The sequence below is a fragment of the Meleagris gallopavo genome, chromosome 5 (genome assembly GCF_905368555.1).
Source record: "Meleagris gallopavo chromosome 5, MGAL_WU_HG_1.1, whole genome shotgun sequence".
In the NCBI taxonomy this organism is placed as follows: domain Eukaryota; kingdom Metazoa; phylum Chordata; class Aves; order Galliformes; family Phasianidae; genus Meleagris; species Meleagris gallopavo.
The window spans coordinates 7,655,795-7,669,194 of NC_139408.1; the positions used below are offsets into that span (position 1 = coordinate 7,655,795).

General features: G+C 40.8%; 1 protein-coding gene across 5 annotated transcripts in view; it reads right to left on the minus strand.

Moving 5' to 3' along the window:
* USP47 (ubiquitin specific peptidase 47) overlaps positions 1 to 12,284 on the minus strand; it is a 54,016-nt gene extending 41,732 nt beyond the window's left edge. For 2 of the 5 annotated variants that reach the window (XM_085224072.1, XM_085224071.1), the window contains exon 1: positions 12,146 to 12,284. In XM_085224072.1, the coding sequence (XP_085080198.1) occupies positions 12,146 to 12,184 (39 nt within the window). In that variant the 5' untranslated portion in view covers positions 12,185 to 12,284. Of the gene's footprint in view, positions 1 to 11,265; positions 11,389 to 12,145 lie in introns of all 5 variants that reach the window. The other 3 variants (XM_010710956.4, XM_010710957.4, XM_085224074.1) reach the window with 3 other exon arrangements.
* Between the last annotated feature and the right edge of the window lie 1,116 nt (positions 12,285 to 13,400).

A 13,400-nucleotide genomic window follows, 5' to 3' on the forward strand; every position in this document is an offset into this window, starting at 1 on the left:
ATTTGGAAAAAAAAAATTTGTAATAGCAAACAGGTCAAATATTGGTGGATATTCCAGAGAGTCATTCTATTTAAGCATTTTCCTCATGTAGCTTTCAAAAATGCATGTCAGATTTGTGATGTATATGAATGCCTGTCAATGAGAACAGATAGGCTGCAAGGTGCAGGACAAAAACACTGTTCTGCTAAAGTAATTCAAGTTGTAATTCTGTATATACTAACAAAGGAAGCATTGTTATCAGTGGCATTCACAAGATAAACAGTGGCTTTGACCATATGGATCTGAATTTGCCAAAACAATATTGAAATGCAAAATCGTAGTGGTGTTAACATTGTGTTTAGATGTGACTTGCCATTTCTCATCTCTGAACAACTACGCTAATTAGAATTCTATAGCATACATTTTACTAACCTTTGAGGATAAACCAAAAGGAAAAATATATATATTTTCAAGCAACAGAAGACAAACCCAACATTTTGACTCTTTTTTTGGAGTTTCATACAACAATTTTAACAGATTGGAAGTTCAAGCTGGAGCCGTCCTCAAACAACGTAGACTACAAAGTTTCCAGACTTTCAAACAGATAACGAGAGCATGAAGCAGTAAGCAAAAAAAAAAAATCACTACTTTCTAGAGCTCAAATAACAGATGTGCAAAGTTTAGCTGCCAAGTGAAGTCAATTGCCTGCTGAGACTTAATATGATCACTTTTAACAAAATTCTTAAACGTCCACACTCCAAAAATAATTGTCTCCAACAAATCACTGCAGTACAGAGGGAAGATAAAGAGACGAGTAGCAAGAGACAATGCAAGACATAATGCTCACATTCACAAAATATCTTTGATGATGAAGCCCAAAACAGCAATTCTCAAACTTCACGTCCTATCACCAGCTTAAGGCCCTACGAAGTGCACACAGACAAATACTGCCTATGACATCACTACATGTGGAACTTCAGGCTATGAATTCCAAGTCTGTGTAACTGCTTGGGTGCCAAGTTTCCAGCAATTACAAATACAAGTTAATTTTTTTAGCTTAATGCATGCACAAAAAAGTAGCCTGTACCCATAGATTTCACTTCTGAAGTATCACTGTGTAGAAACATTCAACTAACTCTTTTTCAGCCACAAGTTGCTACTAGATCAGACCATTCAGAAGCCACAGCCATACTCCAGGAACTTCTTCACATACTCCAAAAGGTCCAATCCATTAAACTAGATACATACCAACAGCGTTACATTTTGCACAGAACATGACAGAGACCAAAGATCCTCAAAACACGCAGCAGGAAAGGAGAGAACAATCACAGACCTTGGCTGCCATCTCCACTCTAACAACTCTCTTAACCTTGTGCATTTTGAATTACGGATCTCAGCATTCTAACCCACAGCTCATTTCTCCCCTGGGCTGCAGTAGTTGTGCTCCATGCTTTTGATAGCCCAGCAAAGATCTTTTTCAGAGTCCAGCTTCTCTGCAATAGCCAGGAGAGCAGACACTCCAGGAAGTGAAAAATGGGGCTCTACAACCTTTGGAATGAGCAAAGCATTGAACAAAAGTCCTCCATCCCTTTGGACACTGATGCAATTACAAACCTAGTAAAGAAAAAGAAAACAAAAATCGACTCATGTTTGCTGTATTTTAGAAGAAAGGCACAAATTCTTTTCAGAAATAAAAGTGTACTGGTTTAATTATGACAGAGCATCATGAACTGTTACAAAAGATACCTCTGCAGCCTAAATGTAGTTAATCAGGAAAACAAAGCATGCAGAATTCATTACTAATGTCCAAAGTAAAACTTTTTAAAAATTATTTTAAAGTTCACATCTGGTAAACATGACATTTTTCTAAACACTGATATCAGAAGTTCACAATGAATCTCTTTGAGCTGTTCACTGGATGTATCTTGTGTTACAGTTTCCTCTTCAGCAACAAAAACCAACAACAACACTAAAACCACCAAAAAACAAAAAGAACAAAAAAAAAATCCATAAAACTGAATCATTCATACTTTACTAGGAACAGCAAGTAGACTGGGAAGGGGAAAAAATATTTTAACTTTAAATAATACATATATGTTTTTATTTTTGTTCACCCTCACTGTTCATCAACTTTTAACACCCACTTGCTGTGCTGGACCAAAAAAAGATTTCAATTAACTTATCTACCCCCCACAATTAAAGAGATTTTGAAGGTATCATGCAAGGAGATTCAATAAGAATTTACAAAATATTTTAGAAAACTGTCAACAGAGTCAAAATACTAGACTCAAATGCACAGACTGGCCCAATCATATCCCCCATGATGAAGTTCTACATTCAGTTTCAACCCTGTGAACGCTGGTGGGAACTACTTCACATCACACACAAAATGTTCAACTCCAACATTTGCAGCAGTACACGCTCAGTTACACCATTTCCCTCTACTTCAATCTACAGCATTTAGCTGTGTTTTCATCTCAGAGTATTTGATAAACCCTAACTGAAATAAATTTATGCCTAAATGAGATACCTAAAATCACTGCCATTTAAAAAATAATTGTGATACTCTTACACTATAATACAAACATACCTGTCTATTTTGGAAACTCACCAGGACTACTGAATTTACAATGCACTGAAAGCACTCCACAAACGCAAGGTAGCCTGAAAACTTCAAATGCAGCAACACCTCACTTGTTCAAGCAGTTACAGCTTGAATAGTTGCAGCAACTGCTAGAAGCAGCAGCTGTGTTCCTGCTTATTTCTAACCACCAGGCCCCCTTTCTTAAGCTTGCACAGCTTGTCATGCTTCTCCATGTTGAGCTGCCTCAAGTCGCTAATCCTTCTTAAAATTAACTGCTTCTTGTTTTGTGTTTGTTTTTCTGCTGCACGTGTCAGTGTTACTTCACAGAATGAGAGGAGCAATTCTCCCTTCTACTTTGTATAACCTGGAACATCAAAAATAGCACTACTCCAGCGATCACATTGCTTTTTTCTTCACCCAGTTTCCAGCTTGCTGTAGAGAGAGGAAAACTGCTGGATATCATGGAAGAAGGCTAGAGCCACAGCTGAGACTAATGACACTGGCCAGATGATCCCCCAGAATGCCTTCCTCTAGTGGATGACCTGATGAAGACAGAAGAGGGAGGACATGAAACTGCTGCAGAGCCACTGGATTCTCAGCTACATTGGAAAAGAGGTAAACGTTTCGCTCTCTTTACTGCTGCATATAAGTCTCAGGGCAATTACTTGGTTTTCAAATACAGAAATCTTTCTGTATTTGAACTTCAAAGAAGTTAGTGTTTGCTAGAGTAGCATGCTGGCTGATAAAATTCACTCAAAATAAATGTCATTCAAAATAAATATAGTTATTTCCTCTACATACTTCGAAGTCTAATGCTTCCAACTTGCTAAACATCCTGAAGAACACTATGCCTCAGAAAGAAAGAGTGTGCTACATGACCAGCATTCACCTTTGAGAAACTGCTTCTACTTCTGGTGGATTACCGGGTCAATAGCATTGTAAATAGCATTTAGAATAGTAAAAACAACAGCCAGAAAAAGCTGGTATGAGGCCAAAGAAGTATATTTATCCTGAGCATCTGAAGGACTCAAAGCACATGGGGGGCATGTCTGAGGACAGCTGAATTAAGAGATAAAGGCCTCTATTTTTTCAGAGACTTGACTCTTAGCTCTCTATTTTAGAAGACTGTATATGCATCTTAAGAACATACTGAAGAACCAGACCTCTTACTCTTCCTCTGGTCCTTTAGTCCTTTAAACATGGTAAATTAAAAGTGATTTAGAGATTAATTCTTTCCTTAAAAATTCAACACAACAACTGTCAAAAACAAAAAGTATGAATGTTTCTCTAAGCATCCTACAGGAGACATGAATGCTAACAAATGAAAAAATGAAAAGAAAATCCATGGATAATACAGAATACGTTCTCAGAATAACAGATGAAATTTTAGCATTTAATCCACTAAAGCACTGGACATCTTAGGTATTTCACTTCTATTTTCAAGATTTTCATCTCAACGAATCATATTCTTTCTTTCTGTGACTCTGAATCACTCATTTTCTAGGGACTTTTGTACCCAGACTTCAATAAAATTAAAAGTTTGCAGCCCTGAGACCATCTATGGAATCTGAAGATGCGTAAGTCCATGGGATCTTGTGAGATGCATCAGCAGGTTCTGAGGGAACTGGTAAATAAAGTTGCTAAGACGCTATCCATCGTATTCCAGAAGTTGCATTCTGGTGAAGTTCCCAGTGACTGTTAAAGGGGAAACAAAATCCCCACTTACAAAAAGGGAAGACTTGGTAAGCTACAGTCCAGCCACTTACCTCTATGCTCTGCAAGATCACAGAGTAGATCTTCCTGGAAACTATGCTAAGGCATACAAAGGCAACCAGGGACAGCCAAAATGTATTCACTAGGTACAAACCATGCCTGACAATTTGTGGCCTCTACTGTGGAATTCTAATGTTGGTGGGTAAGGGAAGAACACTTGAAATCATCAACCTGAATTTCTGCAAGCATTTGACATCATCCTAAATGGCATCCTGGATGGACCACTCAATGGATAAGGAATTGGCTACATATCTCAACTCAGAGACTTACAGTCTATGGCTCACTGTCCAAGCAAAGAGCAGTGGCAAGTGGGTCACAATACTGGGACCAGCTCTGTTTAACTTTTTCATCAGCAATAAGGACAGGGAAATTGAGAGCAACCTCATCAAGAGCACCAATAACACAAAACTGCATTGTGTGGTTCACATGCTGGAGAAAGAGGATGCTATCCAGAGGGATGCGGACAGGCTTGAGAGGTGGGCCCACGTGAACTTCATCAAGATCAGTAAGGCCAAGTGCAAAGCCCTGCACCTGTGTCAGGGCAATCCCAAGCACTCATACAGGCTGGGCAGAGAATGGATTGAGAACAGTCCCTGGGAGAAGGACTGGGAGTGATGATTAAGGAGAAGTTCAACAGAAGCCAACAACATGCTATTGCAGCCCAGAAAGACAATGTACCCCAGGCAGCATCAAAAGAAGTATGACCAGTAGGGCAAGTGAGGCAACTGTCCCGCTCTACTCCTCATGAGGCCCCACCTGCAGTTCTGCATTCCCATCTCAAGCCTCTAGCACAAGGAGGACATGGAACTGTTGCAACTGGTCCACAGGAGGGCCAGGACAATCAGACGGCTGAAGCACCTTTCCTACAAAGACAGGCTGCTAAAAGCTGGTGGTTGTTCGACCTGCAGAAGGGAAAGCTCCAGGCAGATGTTACAGCTGCCTTCTGGCATTTAAAGGAGGCACGTAAGAAATGATGGGAAAGAACCCTTCTATTAGCAAGTGTAGTAATAGGACAAGAGGTAATAGTTTCAAACTAAAAAAGAGGGCAGATTTAGATCAGATGTAAGAAACTTTTGCTATGAGAGAGGCAAGGCACTGGAACACATTATTTAGAGAAGCTAAGGATGATCCACACCTGGAAGCACTCAAGGCTAGGTAGGATGGGGCCCTGGGCAGCCTGATCTAGTGGGTGGCAACTCTGTCCAAGACAAGGGGGTTGGAACTGGGACATATGTAAGGTCCCCTTCCCACTCAAACCATTCTATGATTCTGTACCTGCAATCCACAAACCTCTAAACATTACACTACAAACTTTTTATTTTGATCTGAAATAGCTTCATCTTTATACTGCTTCCTTTTTGTCTGCATCTTGTTCACCCCTTACTTTATCGCCACGCTCATTTTTCTTCCAAAAAAATGCAGGAACACCATGAGATACTTATCACACTTAAATGATGTGGTTATAGGACAACAGATATTTCCTAGGTAAAGTCACAGAATCAGAGGATATGCTTTCCTGCTTGCTCACCATTCCAATCAGAACTGACCTACTGTGAAACTCTACTGAAACACATTTCTATGGTACAAATAATCAAAAGGATTTTTTTCTGGATTTAAGAGTTGTAAATACATAAAGAAAACTGTCTGAGGGAGGAAAAATGGTCTTTTAAAACAATTCTGAAGTGTTTTTTGCAATAAAATATACACTGGCAGATATATTTTAAGTTTCTGTACATTTGACATTAGAAGGCATGACTCTAGAGTTAATTTTTAACTGTCTACCTGCTGCTGGAGATAGAAGAAGTTGGAATAATGGATCAGCAGAAATTCCTCATGTAGTTCTCTAGCTCTACTGCACCAAATGAAGGATAAGTCAAGAATATAAGCATAAGGAAGCCTGGGCATAAATTCTATCTGCTGCCGTTACAGCAAAGGATTCCAGAGAAAACATGGAACACTGAAGCAAAAGGCTCCTCAGAAGGCATGCAGTGACAATGCACGCACAACAAAGGACCTCGTATATTTTTCCATTTACTAATTGATGAAAATATTTTATTTACAAGCAAGAGACTAGGTATTACCAGCAACTGTTATACTTCTTTATCTTTAAACATCAATCATTTCTGATCAACAGTAACTGTGCAAATGAATAAATGTATGCCTTCAATTCCTTTAGCTCCTGCAGCATTATACCAGACTTCTTCAAAAGCGCAAAACTCAAAAATCAATCTCTTCTCAGATATTATCTACAGAGAACGCACAGTATATCAAGTACATTTCACATACACACCTTACAAAACTAGAGCATCTACTAAAACAGAATTTATGCTTGAATCTTTAGATTATCTCAAAGGTGCTCTCATCACATCTTACCAAGATGTGAGATTTCACATTCAGGTTCTGTTCAAGAAAACCTTCCTTTTGCCATGCAATGACTTCTTCAGTCACAGAAGATTTTCTTTTTAAACAGTATGGACTGTGGACCTACAGAACAATTTATCTCAGATGAAGCATTCTGCTTAACTTAACAATGCTGAATGCTAAACTATTTTACAGAACTGAACATCTGAAAATATATCTGCAGCCATAAAAGGATCCTTACGGTCACATAAGGAGTGCAGTCACAATCCTAAGAGACTAAGTTCAAATAATTTTTACCAATTTTACCCCTTAGTTTTTTTAGAACATGGACAACATATTCTTCCCGAAGTTATTTTAAGAACCAGTGCTAAGACCTTTTGTTTGACACAAGTGCATTACATGCCAAATACTGCAAAACATGAACAAAGAATTGCCAACACACTGTCACAGTGCATGAAGGAGTGAATAAGTTGGATACCATTTTATCTGGGTTTAGAAGAAAATCTGAAGACTTGGAAGTTTCCAGTTATTTTATTAGTTATGATGTAACAGCATTGCTTTGAGAATATTTTTTTTTCAAGACAAGAAAAATATAGTAAAATGCTAAAGAAGCAGCTCACATGAAGGCATACTACATTCAAAGGAATAAAGTGTAAAATATCAGCTTCAAGCATTTGCAAAAGAAATCAAAGATATTCACAAAGAAAAGAAAAAAGATCGACTATGCAACTCAATCACTCAATTTTCTAGACCTAACTTCCACATAAGTTTCAGACATAAACCTCCAAATACTTATGAATACAACAAGAGTGGAGCTGTGATTGGATATATCTACACATTTTATTTCTTTCTATTACTGCATTTGTTTTAACACACCAGAAATGTTTATGTTTTAACATAAACTGTAAACATACAGGAAAAAGGTTTTAAATAAGACTTTTTTATTTCAGTATTTAATTCCCACAGGACTAAGTCCTGTAAGCCAAAGGAAACAAAGTCAAAGTATACATCTACTTTAGTAGTTGTCATTTTATATTAATTCATTTTATATTAATATCAGTACATTCTGTCAGCAAATGGAACACAGAAATTATGTAAATACTTTAAATATTTTAAAATTATGATGCCACTGCACTGATCTAAATCCACAAGGTTTTTAAAACAGGAAAAGCAAAATTAGTGAAGTTATTTAAGAATGATAACTATAAGCATTTTAAACAAGTGTTTGCTGTACGCTGAAGCTCTGAACTCATGACAGCCTAGAATTTAATTCAGACATATTTAGAGTACGCCCTGCATCCACGTGATTACTTCACAGCTTAGAAAAAGTCCACTACTATTTTGAGAAACAGTATTGAACTGCTCAAAAAATTAAGGACCATACTTGCAGTGCTGTACTCAATTCATTTAGTAACTTTAATCAGTGATCCACAAAATACTAGAGAACACTATTCGTCATGTTTAAAAACGTATTGCAGCAATAAAAAAAATAGCATTAGATTATTTGTCAGATTACTATATTTAATAATAACCTTAGCTAATGACATCTATAGACTGATGTTCCAGTACCAAGTAATAACAACCTCTTAGGCAAAAACTTAACAGATAATCTCAATAAATCATCTTGATAGTCTTTCTTGTACTACATATTACACAATAGCAAAGGGAATTAACCTGTAACACTAGGAAGCCCAGTGGCTGAACAAAGCAGGGAAAGATCTTGCACATTACTCTCATGCCCTGTTCACCCAGCTGCAGTACAATCTGAGCATCATTCAGTAAGCACCTGTTTGCAAGCACCAAACAACTCGGTGGACTTCTGTTCAGATTTTGTTTGCTAAATTTGACTTCCCTACTTGTTCAGTCAATGAATGTGTGATTGTGAAAGATAAACTACTTCTTACTTTACAACAGAAATAAAGCACATGAAAAAGAAAGCAGAGAAAAACTGTTATGTTACACTACCTATAATTATTTGTTCTTTGATTCTAGTATATTGAAAAACATAACAAAGGCAACATCAGCATTGGAAAGAACAACATCCCTTCGCCAAACAAATGCCAATAGCTTCCTCTGATTTCCTGTTCTTTTAATGAGGAAGTTTGTGTGATATCTATCAAGAAGCATCTTTGACTTGTTCAATGCAGGAGATTAAAATGGATTAATTAGTGAAGGGATGAAAAAACTCAGCTGAGAGAACACACACTGCCTTCTTTGATTAAATGGCAGCAACTACAAAGCACATGTACTTATTCTGACAGGTGTACTTTGAATACCTCATGCTGGAACTTGTTGAGAAAGTATCTGCACAACATTCAGTTAATTAGTGGCACAGACATTTCAGGAAGCTCATGGCAGAACCTACTTTTTATATTATGACCAACTATAAGTCTGAACAACTCATAAAAAAAGTAAAAAAAAGTGGATACAACTTGATTTTCAGTAAAAGTTTCTGTAAAGTGTACTTATAAGTAAAGAAATGCTTACCTTTTTCACCAGCTGTGTTGGTTATAATATTGTATTATTTGCTATTTGGGGTTTATTTGTCAAATAAAAGTTTCAGATCTACTTTCTTCTCAAGCACTGGAAGCCACAGAAGTGTTTTTTCCTCTCCTAATAGCACCACTTATTTCCAAGTTGATCCTACTGATAGTCCCCTGCCACCCTGGATAACATTTCATTGATCAGGGCAAAAAATTAACACCAAATAACAAAATAATTCTTCAAGACTGTCTAGCATTTACTAGGGTGAGCAATGTCCTTATGTGACCCAATAACTTCTGTTTTACTTGGTATAAAAGAACACTAAATTGAATCTTCTCAGATTCAATTCTCTCTTCTTAGAAGAAAGGGAATTAAGAATCGCAAGGAAAGGGAATGTTCACCACTTCATACAGAATCAGAATACTCATTCCCCCATTATTAAGGAATCATTGGTCACACAAGCAATGAAACAGTTGGGAAAGTATCAGGCAGTGAGTGGTAAGAAAGCAATAATTAGCTTACTAAATACTTATATAATCTGGACAAAAAACTCTTAAATACAGTCTAGATACTGAACTATTAACTGCTTCAGTACACATACTCCAAATAAAAAAAACATGCAATACATGCAGTTCGAAAAACAGCAATCTGCACTTCTGTAAGCACAAGGTACGCAAAATACAAACTGAAGAAAAAAACCAACCTAATACATATCTTACTGTTCTGACAGCAAAGACTTAACATTGATGTGTCCTAGTGTTGTATTTACGGTACCTCAAATAATCTTGTAGACAAGAACCAAAACCCTTTTCCTGTCATTTGATTAGTCATTCCCCAGACTGACCTAAAACAAATGTTATTTTTTTTAACTCCTTTATACTGGAATGGAAAGGCAAAAATATGGCTGCACACTCATCCTTTAGCAGATGCTGGTTCATATCCCAGTTTAATCTTTGAAACCAGTCAAGACAGACAGCTATATAAGTGATAATTACTCGGGCCTTTAGGAAAGGGGAAAAAAAAAACCCAAAAACAATGGACTGTAATCCTTCATCCATCCCAAAGGTCAGCACTGAAGCTCTAGAAGACCTGCTTTGTCTCCAGCCACTGCTAGTGACTTAAGAACATTTAAAAGATGGATGAGAACTAAGACCTAAAGAGGTCTGTTTACTTGTAACTCAGTATTCTCAACAGTGAAACTATTAATGAATCTCAGAACTTAACAGGAATGCTGTAGCATAATATTCATTAAACTTCTATCACTGAAATGAATATAAAATATCCTGAAAAACACTGGACAAGTTGAAGATAAATTTCTATGATATATAATCAGATGAGGTTAACACTTGATCTTTCTCCTCAGTTTGACTTGTGTCTCCACAGAAAGTTTAATCAGCTTCTACAAATTCCAACATCTTGAAGAACAGATGCTGTTCCATTTCATTTATTTACAAAAGCCATAGGGCTACAATAAAGAATTTGAGAAAACTCACTGAGAAAAAAGTAGCTCACAGTAATGTTGCCTATGTAAAAAGTTTGTAGATTTCATATCATATGCTTAAGATAACCATAGCCATAATCACACATTTTAAGTATTTATCTTCCTTTGTCCATACTTTTGCTCTATACAAGATAGAAGAGCATGCAAAACCCCAGACCAATGAGTTGGTTAAAAATACACAGCTGAATCATATGTACAGTCTGAATACAACTTTAAAGCCAAGTGATACTATTAATACATATAAAGAAACAGTCTCAGCTAAATTCTTATATTAATCAACTTGACTCTTCTAGCTAATATAAGCACAAGGTTTCTCCTTCATTTCTATACCAACAGAAAAGAAGTTACTTTCATCCGTCCTTATTTGTACAATTCTACACCCATAATTTGCTTCTAAAATTCAGTATTTAATTTAATTAAACAGTTGTGCTCATGGATACCATTTTATTTTCCTGAAGCCTACAAACCTGAAGTCTCTATCTCACAACCCTTCCCAGGTCAGTGACATCTGATGAAAAACAACAGGAAGACTTTGCATAACTAAGCAAAAGTAAAACAGAAAAAGCTGAATGTGCAAGGGTACCTGCTCAGGAAATGAAGTTTCTGCCATCGCTGCTCTAAGCACTCCCCAACACAGCTCACAGCACTGCAGGCTCCTTTCCCTGAGCAGTATCTCTCGGGCTTGACACGTGTCATTTGCCTATCGCTGCAGGACAGAGGCTTCGCCTTCCTCACACAGCCTCTTATCTTCAGCCTATGGCTGAAAACAAGTCTTCTCCTTTCCCCCCCCGCACCAAGGAGCAGACGAGCAGCCTACTGTAGATTTACCCGACCTACTGCTGAGTCGAGCCACGTTTTCTGCGCTGCTCGCCGCCGGCAAAGCGCGGCTGCCCGCACAGCTCCGTACCTGAGCGGACCACACGGCGCCAACCAGGCGGAGGCACTCCCCGGCTGCCATTTCGCAGCCTCCCGGGGGCCGACCCGTACTCCGGGGCCCCGCTCTTCCCACCCCTCCGCCAGCTGCTGGCCCTTACCACACTACCCGCCGGCCCCGGCGGGGACAGCCCCGCACCGGCCTTCCACCCCGCGAGCGGCCCCAGCCGAGCGCCGTCGCCGCCGTCCCGCCCGGCCCCAGAGGCAGCCGCCACGCAGCCCAGCCTCCCCCCGCGTGCCATGACACAGACAGGTGCAATTCCCCAGCCGGCCCCACGGCCTGGCACAGCCCCGGTCTCTCCCCCCTCTGTCCCCACGCCCTCCTCCCCCAGCCCGTCAGCCTCAGCCCTCGGAGCCCCGCGGTCGAAGGGCCTCCCGCCTCCTCACAAAGACGCGCCACCCTCCCCCCCCCGCCCCGCACGGAGACGACCAGGCCGAGCCTGCCCGCCGCCAGCCCCGGCGCCTCTCGCAGCCGCTGGGCCACCGCCACTCCTTCGTACGTCGCGCGGCCCGCGCCCCCCTCGCCTCACCTCCTTGGGGACGAGCTGGTTCTCCTCGCTGGGCACCATGGTCGGTGGTGCGGCGCTGGGCCCCAGCAGGGAAAGCCGAACGTCGTCGCCGTCGTCAGCAGCGGGAGGCGGAGAGACGCCGCCGGCTCATCCTCCTTCGCCACCGCCCCAGCCGACGAAGGCTCCCACCCCCTCCGCCAGTGCCAATCAATGAGAAAATGGCCGACGTCCGCGCTCTCGCGAGAGTTGGAAGGCCCGGCCTCAGCCCCCAGCGGCCCGGCCGGGTCGCGGAGGTGGTCTGTGCGTGTCGGTGGGGCTCACGCCCTCGCTGGGCGACAGTTTCGTGCGGCGGTCTTCACACAGCCTCTTACCGAGTCCGGGGCTCGCCCCGTGGCAGTGCACAACCTCCACTGGAAACCGAAGGGCAGAGCCCGCCCCGAGCGCCCCCTGCTCTGGGAGATCTCACAGTCCTTTCTGTCTGTTGGGGCGAGAACGGAAAATATTGTGTGCGAGGAAGCCGCTGTCGTTCCTTTCTCAGCTCTGCTCGCTTTGGGGCAGGTGTTTATTGCTCTCCCCTGACTTCCAGCGCACGTGAGAAAGTAGCAAAGGATTAAACTGTGCTGGAAGGACGGGCAGCTGCGCACTGCCCGGCTTCACACCTTGTGGCACGTGTGCCAGGGGTTCGGTAACGGCTGCGGGGGGGTCCTCGCGACCCTCGTGAGGGAGAGACCCCGACCGTTGGGCGGGAGCTTCTCGCGCCGCGCGCCCCTACGCTCGCAGTAGTAATGGGGGCCGGGCAGTCAGAAGGAGGCTGTGCCGGCTGTGTCCTGACTTTAAGTCAAGTTTTTCGCTTCGTTTTACTTTCTCTTGTATACTTTTGGGGTAATCTGCCCGTTCTTGAATGTGCGAATTGAAAAAGGAGCCAGCTAGGCTTGTCCTCAAAAACATGTCACACTGTGGGTACCTGAAGTATGTTCACGTCAGTGTAAAGTGTGTAAATTGAGGGACAACATTCCGTTTTCAAATAGAGTATTTCTGTTGCATCAGTTAATTGTTGTACTCAGTGAAAAGGTATCAGTTTCTCTGTCTTAGGCACTCAAAAAAATCAAATACTAATCCATAGAATTACTGAAATGCATATTGCAAGGAACATAATTGCGCTGTTTTGTCTACTTGACTGTGTAATAGTGAGAAACACTTTAGTTGGCTAATGAAGATTAGTAACTGATAGATGGATGGACTTCCTTTGTGGAAATACTTTTCTCATTATTTTAGT